The following is an 8,567-nucleotide window of genomic DNA, read 5'->3' as shown; positions in this document are numbered from 1 at the left end:
AAATTTCTACTTTTTACTAAAAAAAAAAAAAAAAAAAAAAATAAATATAATTGTTATTTACAAAAAAAAAAAAAAAAAAAAGGAGGGAAAATTTAGTAATGAATGGAAATTTTTTTGAAAATTAGTTTTCAACTGGAATATTTAAAGTATTTTCCCAACCCTTATATATAATTAGTAAATTCTATATATTATATATATATATTATATATTTGTATATTATCTTTTTATCGGACTGAAATCTAATTGTAAATAATTTATTTAAAATGAAAAAAAAAAGAAATGGAAAATGAAAACATGTGCAAAATGTTTAGAAAAGAAAATGTTTATCGTTTTTATTAGTTGTCGATTAATTCTTTATGAATATAATTAAGAATATGTTATATAGTTTTTCGTAAAATTAGAAAATGAATCTCACAGAAGGTTTTCATTTTTTATTTTAAATGTACCAAAAAAAAAAGAATCCAATTTCTCATTTATAATGAAAAAAATTTGTAAAGAATTCTTTTCTTTTTTCTATTTAATTAATTTTTGTTTTAAAAATTTTTAATTTTCTTTCTTTTAAATTCTTTTTCGATTAATTTCTTTAATTGATTTTTCTTTTTTTTTCGTAAAAATCAGAATTCATTTTTAATTTGGATTTTAGTACATTTTTAATATTTGTAAATGTTTTTATTGATTTATCAACGATTCGTAACAATTGTGAGAATTGTAATTGGAATCTATTAATATTTTATTAGAATAACGAGATATAGATAATTCTCTTTATACATAATTTAAGTGTTAAAGCCCATTTGACATAACTTTAAATTAAAAAAATTAATTTTTTTTACATTCACTTAAGATTACATGAGAAGGTATTTTATATAAGAAATATTTTATTCAAAAAATTTTAATAGAGAAACTAATTTCAAATTGAAATTATATTAAAAGCCTAATATTGTTTATTAAAAATTTCTAATTTTTTAATTTGAAGTTATGTTAATTGGTTAATTTTTCTTAAGGCCATGTATAAAAGAAATGACGCCATGAAAATGTAAACATTTTTTTTTTTTTAACAATCTTTAAACGAAGATTTTTATTTTTTATTCTATTTTTAATTATATAGGGAATTTAAAAAAGATTTTTATGATAAATTGTTGGAGAATTTTTTTTTTAAATTTCATAAGGCGTTGGTTCTCTTAGACATAACCTCAATGAATATTATATAATACAATTAAAGGAATCTTTGCAGAAATCTGCTCAATTAAAAAAAAAAAATTACAATCAGTATATAGAAATCAAACATTTTTTTTCACTCGAATTTTGAAATAATTGGGTGATAATTTCTCTTGGAACTTTGACTATCATATTATATATATATATATAGGAAGATAAATATTTATTTATTGCTGTGAGATAAAAGGTGTTAAGCCCTAAGCCAAATATTTACTAATCCTAAATGTCAATATCGTTATAATTATATATTATATAAAATTTATTTTATTTTTTCTTTTTGAAAAAAAACAAACAAATTTTTCGCTTGAGATACATAACCTCAAAGTATGTGAAAGATTTTTCAAATATTTACAATTTTACGTTAATAATATTCGGAAAAAAAAATTTTTGAAAATTATTTCCTATTTATATACAAAAATATTTTAATAAAAACAAATGTTTTTTTTCAAAAAGAAGAAAAAGAATTTGAGGTTACGTTTCTGATTTATAATAAAATCGAATTTTATCGTAATTTTTATCGAATATTATTGATCAAATTGAATTTTATCGATAAAATATCGATGTACGCTTCAAAAATTCACTGCTCTGACGTTAGCATTTTTTTAATCGAAAATTCGAAAAATTACACCAGTAAAATTCGATTTTACCCTTCGAAAAAAGAATAAGAAAATAAAAAAATATTATTACAAAATTATGACAATGTCTAAAGCGTTTGTGAATGCGTTTTCGAAGATGCATAAAAAAAAAATCGATTTCGAGAAAAGAAAAAAAAAATCAATTTTTGAAACTCGATCGATATTATTGTAATTTTTTAGAAATTACAATAAAAAAACGGCAAAATGATCATAAAAGTAGTTATAATTAAATAAGTGAACGTAGATCAAAAAGACAAACTAATATATATACATACATATATATATATAAACATTATATTCCAAATAAAATTTTTATGGATTAAAAAAAATAATTTTCTGGCAGAAATCGAATTCAAAAGCAGCTTGAAAAAAAAACATTCCGCAATTTTGTAATTATTATTATTATTATATTAATTATACAACCCAAGGAAATTTACATTTTTGCGAAAAAAAAATTAATTATAATAGTGAAAAAAATATGAAAAATTGTATATTATTCATTGCCAAAAATGCCAAATTTTTAATCGAAATTTTTCGCGTTTTTATTTTTTTTTTGCAATAATTATTTCTAATTTATAATAAATACATTTATTAGTTCATTGCGAGCGAATTATATGTGATACCTAAGTCTTGAAAATTTTAGACAACGACGCCAGCGAACATCTGCCTTTCTTGAATATTGCAAAAGAAAAAAAAAATTCATTGTCGTAAAAAAATGTATTGTAATGCTGCGTGAACGTGCCATGTCACTTTTGTATTATATTGTAGAAAAACCTTTACAAAAACCCACGTCTATATACTTAAAAAAAAAAAAAAAAAAATGCAAATTTCAGTTTTTCCTATTCCACATTTATATTTCTATTTTATCGCAATAAATATATGCGTTATCGTATTCCTATATAAAAAAAAAAATGAGTAATTTGTTTTAATTATTAATTTCCGTACAAATCCTTTATTATATTGGAATTTTTTATTTTTTACTTTAAGTGTTAATTTGGAATTTTATATATGAAATATAATTTTTGAGTATTAAAAAAATTATTTTCGACTTTTGCACCACCTTAATCAATGCAAAATGTGGAAATTTGAATTTAAATTTCGCGCCAATGTGAATTTAAAGTTGGTAGCGTTGGTAATAATCGATAAATGTTGACAACTTCAGAGAGGTCCGTTGCCGGTAAGGGCACGGTCGTATATACAGGTCCGGAATCTCATAATGGTTCGCAGGGTCGCCGCGTGAAGCCCGAGGGCGTATTTGTCGAAGAGTCTATGGTTGGAGTGTAAACAAACGAACATAACCTCAATTTTTGGTATATACACTAAAAAATTTTTTGAGTTGATTCATAATTTCGACTTGTATATTTACAAAATTATTAAAAAAAGTGTTTTGATAGTGGAGAAATAAATAAGCGATTTTATAAGTGCATAAATGCTAGAATTGTACAAATATTTTTGTTTTTATAGTTGACTTATTATTGTAAAAATGATTTCTTTTTCAAAAAATTAATACTCTTCCTGTATTGAAATAATCCATAAAATATTGATTGTGTTTTTGTTTTGTTTTTTAAATTGACATAATTACGAAGATTACTTCGGTTTGTATAAAAGTGACAATATTTCTTTGGCTTTTGTAAAACATAAAATATTGACCGATTGTATATAATATAACGTATTATTAAACACTGATAAGCGCAGCTGAAGCCTTGTTTTAAGGAAAAGAAAACTACCTTTGATTTGAAAAACGAAAGTTTTATAATTTGCAAAATATTTTTTACAGCTTTTAACGAGACATAAACATAATTTACATTTTCTTAAAAAATTAGACTCTTATTTGTATAGAATTTTAACTGCTTTCTAATTTGGAAAGTTTTCTTTTGATAGAAGATGTTTTTTTCAGAGTTTGATTGAACTGAAACGCAAATTGGCACATTCTTAAACGTATATAATAAAATAAGGCATAAGTTAAAATGCTGGAAGCATGTTGTTTACAGGGAAAAGTGAATTTATAATTGTCTGTAACTTCATCAATAACCTTATCAAAGACGTGTTGCTGGTTAGCGTATTTGCGAAAAACTGTCTCTGTGAAACAAATGAGATTAAAAAAATGGTAATTGGGATGAATTAATCTACCCTGATCTTTTAACTCTACCAGGTTGCTGACTGCAGACTTTTTATCGCAAAATGTGAGAGCTTTAATACAAGAGTCACATTGACTGTAGTCTTTTTTCTTCAAAATTTGTCGACAAAGATATCCTAAAAATGAAATATAAATGTTAAAATTAAAATGATAAATTTTATTTTAAAAAATTAAGTTTTAATTGGCTTTTCTGTGGACGATCACAAACTACTTCTAATTAAAAAATACAAGAACTACTTTTTAATTTCATGCAATATATTTAAATTCAAATATTTTTTTTTTATTTTTGCTTAAAGGAAATATGGACAAGCACATTTTTATTGTATATAATCAATAAAAAATTGAATTAAAAAAAACTGTTTACATCGGTAGAATATTGATGAAATAACATCTGTGCCTCAGTTAAGTTGCTGTAAAATGTAAACCAATTCCTTTTTTGGACCAATAGGCTGAAATAAATATATGTATAAATAATCATAACTACAGATATATCTTAATAAATAATTAATAATATTGTAATAGTTATTATCATAAAGTGATTGTACGAAATATGTTAGAAAATATTAGAAAAAGCGTTAGAAAAATGCAAAACAAATATACACAAAACACAAAAACATTAATAAATGTTAGTTAATAAAGAATCTTTAAAACCTGTGGTGTAATAAATAATGCAGTCTATAACTGGTCTAATTGAATAGTCATGTTCAATGACTTCGTCAACTTCCCAGGTGTCTTCCTCAATTAGACTGTCCAGTTTGTTTTTAATACTGTTTAACAGTGATGTCGATTTGGAATGAGACTTTTCAAAAATTTCTTTAATTTCTGAAATTGTGATAAGATTTTGAACTTTCTGCTCAGTCACTAAACAATTTCCATATCTAGGCGGCTTTAATATACTGTATGCAGCCAACAACTTGTATAACTGCAAAAACGTTGGACATGTGGGATGCTCATTGGATCCAGCTGCCAATCGAATTGTGCCAAAGAATTTCTAAAGAAAAGACATTTATCCACAAAGCAATGAATATATAGTATATTTGAATCAGAAAAAATAACTAAAAGTACCTCTAGATTGTCTTGATTAACTTTTCCGGTTAGAAGATAAGAAAAATCAAATTTGTCAATTAAATAGTGACACATAGTCAGTGTTGACATAATTGTTACTCGTAATCTTCCTGCTGTTTCTAACGTTAGGTAATTACTTTCATCTATTAGACCATTTTCAAGATTTATCTCCCAATTGTTTAGCCACAGAAGAATATTTTGCAACACCTTTATAAAATATTATGGAAATGACTTTGAAAATAATTCTTAATAAACAAAAATAATAGAAAACGAATGAAAAAGTAATTTTTTCATGAAAATAGAAAATGAAGTACAATACCTTAAAATCTTTAGAATTAGGTGTAAGACCTTGATTTGGTTGATGCCGATTGAGTGCATCAAACATTTCATTCATTTTCATGCAAAAATTAGCTGTATCTTCACAACCTTCAAACTGAGGATATTGGTGCATTTGATAAAATATCAAACCTTTTGCTACTGAATCGCTAAAAATCTGAAAAGAAGTAAATAACTTGAATATTTCAAATAAACTAGGGAATTATTATTATTATTGGTAATAGAATATTTTCATAAATATGTACTTGAGTTGCATATCGAACACGCATTAGTCCTTGAGGATCTAATTTAATATGTCTTTTAGTTAATTTAGGGCACGCACGAACTCTGGCCTCGTGATTACTATCGACATGAAATAGATGTAGAAAATAATCCCACTTTATTTCATTTTCATCAGGATGAATCTAAAAAAGAAGGTAAAAAATTGAATTTAAATATGCGTTATAATAAACAACAAAATTTAAAAAAAATACACTAAAATTGTAAAAAAAAAAACTCACACGAAGATTATTACTGTACAGTCTATTTCTAATACATTTAATTAAATGCGGTGCATCCGAAAACATAAATACTTTTCTATTTTCATCACAAGGATGTGTAAACCAACATTTTGTATCTTCTCGTGAAGATTTAATATTCAATAGTTTCCACATTTTATCATTAGTTGAAGCACCATCTCCGAGAATCCCATGAATTTTCGCCCCACAATTTTCTAAATAGTAGATTGATTGCACGACGAGTTTCGCCAATTCATTTCCATGAACAGAGTTTTTTGAGGCAAAAACAGCAATGGGCTGAGAATATTTTTCAGTTAGAGATTGGAACATGAGAACGAGACCATGAGTTGCTACGGCGTCAAGATTTTCACCCTTTTTATTATTTTCACCAAAATCAGTTAATCCAGAGTATGTTAAATCTTTCGACGAAACAGAAATCGATTTCCTTAAATGTATTTCATCTAGAATTAATATACCATGGCGCTTCATTGGATCCTTTCCTTTAAATGATTTCTCGAGAAGTTTAAAGAAGCCGTCGTCAAAGCCACATTTAGTTCTAATCATTGATAAATAATCTCGTACAGTTTTGGAACACGGTAATGGAAGAATATCATTTTTTCTTAAAAATTCATAAAATGAAGGAGATCTTATATTCATAAGTAAACACAGCATTATAAAATCGTCTGAATAACGTCGACCCTTTGGATTTGTGTATTTAGCAGCACGAATAATTTCTTTCACTATCATCTTCTGATTTTGAGACATATTTAAAGATGAGGAATTTTTATCAAAATCATTTTCATTAATGTTAGCAATATTACATTGATTTTTCTCGAGAGATTTCTCTAAAACATGTAATCTGTATTTTAAACGAATTAATTCTTTTCTTCTCCTTTGATTTTTCCTCTGAAGTGCTTTTAGTTTTATTTGACTCGAAGGTTTTAATTTTTTAATCTCCTCATTATTGCTTAGTTTTTTTAATCTTCGTTTTTGCTGCGACAAAAGTTTTGACAATTTTTTACAATCACGACATTTACTGTAGTTTAGCGATAATAAAGAACAATTTTTTGACCGACATCCCGAAAGATTGTAATTATTACAATTTAACAAGTTTGATGTACAATCAACATCGTTTATATTTATTCCTTCACAAGCACAAAATTTTTTGAACCCTTGTAGAATTTGTGGCAAATTTTTAACATTATCTACTTTTTTCGGTAATTCAAACATTTCGGCATTCACAGTATTTGAATGTACTTCGTATTGCAATTCTCTATTTTTACTCATCACAACAACCTTCTCAAATGTATGTGTTTTAACATTTTCTTTGTTAACAAAGCATACAAATAACAAACTTTCTTCTTTTCCTGTCTGAGATTTAAGTACACTCCACGGCTTAGGTATATCTATGCTACATGGTTCATCTTCAGAAAATTCACTACCTACAAAAAACAATTACGAAATTATATTTCTAAAATACAATAAGCAAATTCAAAACATAAAAAATAATAATTAATCTTTCAATAAATAATTCTTAATTACGTACTTTGTGAACACAAATCAAAAGTTACAGCAGAACTGAATTGAACCGTATGAACCGCATAATCCGGATCAACTGTATAACCGACATTATCTGATACATTTTCTTTATTATCGTAGAAATAATCTTCAACATGAATTAAATTTGAATTTGTCGACGTATTATTCGATGTAAGTGGTGCATTTCCTAAAAAAAATGGAAAATAGAAAATATTGTACACAATACTAATACTTAAAGCATATATTTATTTATATTTACTTTATTTCTTTAAAAATTGTGGTATTTAAAAAAATAACTACTAAAATTAAAATTTAATTTTAAATAATATTCTGTGCACATCAAACTTCTGATTTTGAAAACTTAATTTATAAATTTTAAATTGCAATAAATATAATGTATTCTGCCAAAAACGTTAATATTTAAAAATCAAAAATATTAAATCTTTATAAAATATTTGCTCTTCAAAAGTAGATCAAACTTTATGAAACATTTTAAAAAATTATAACAAGTCATACATAATAATAGTTGTACTGAACGAAGTATAATTTGAATAACGCTTGTATATTTTACTTTCTATTCAACATATAATTAATTAAATAAAAAAATGAATACCATAAACATTATTTCACATTATTCTTTTTAAAAAATATAAAAACGTACCGTTTTTGTCTACGTCATTTTGAGTCTTATTATTATTGTTAAAAATCGAGGGCACTGCTCCCAAACGTAAACGCGGCTTTATTAAATTTTTTTCATAAATAATGTTGTCTTCTTGATTATATGTTTGTACTTTTCTAATAATTTCTTCTTCTTTGAAATGCAATTCACACACAGACATTGCAGATCTTAAACGTAAAACCCCAGGTATTGCTTGCTGCCATTTTTGTCTTATTTTGTCATCTTGCGGCACATGAAAACACGAAACACTTTTTCTTTCTGTTTTACTGTCACATTTTGGAACTACACAAACGGAAGGCATTTTAAAATTAAAAACAAAAAATACACCGCACGAAAAATTATATTTTTATAGGTTATGTTCGTTTGTTTACACTCCAACCATAGACTCTTCGACACGTAGCCACCTATCGGAGGGGCTTCAACGCACGACCCTGCGAACCATTATGAGATTCCGGACCTGTATA

General features: G+C 25.4%; 1 protein-coding gene across 1 annotated transcript; it reads right to left on the bottom strand.

Annotated features, from left to right (window-relative positions):
• Positions 1 to 3,468: 3,468 nt before the first annotated feature.
• Positions 3,469 to 8,557, bottom strand: LOC127280586 (uncharacterized). Its single transcript, XM_051303665.1, has 9 exons — positions 8,086 to 8,557; positions 7,432 to 7,611; positions 5,889 to 7,327; positions 5,634 to 5,792; positions 5,372 to 5,545; positions 5,053 to 5,259; positions 4,639 to 4,978; positions 4,352 to 4,436; positions 3,469 to 4,103 (listed from the first exon to the last, which is right to left on the bottom strand). Exons 1-8 carry the CDS (start codon positions 8,402 to 8,404, stop codon positions 4,390 to 4,392), a joined length of 2,865 nt encoding a protein of 954 aa, XP_051159622.1. The 5' UTR covers positions 8,405 to 8,557; the 3' UTR covers positions 3,469 to 4,103; positions 4,352 to 4,389.
• Positions 8,558 to 8,567: the final 10 nt, after the last annotated feature.

The sequence above is a fragment of the Leptopilina boulardi genome, unplaced genomic scaffold, assembly GCF_019393585.1.
Source record: "Leptopilina boulardi isolate dan_hultmark-lab unplaced genomic scaffold, ZJU_Lbou_2.1 LbouV2_248, whole genome shotgun sequence".
NCBI classification, from domain to species: domain Eukaryota; kingdom Metazoa; phylum Arthropoda; class Insecta; order Hymenoptera; family Figitidae; genus Leptopilina; species Leptopilina boulardi.
Note: the sequence above shows the minus strand (reverse complement) of the source record. Positions and strands in the feature narration are given on the sequence as shown.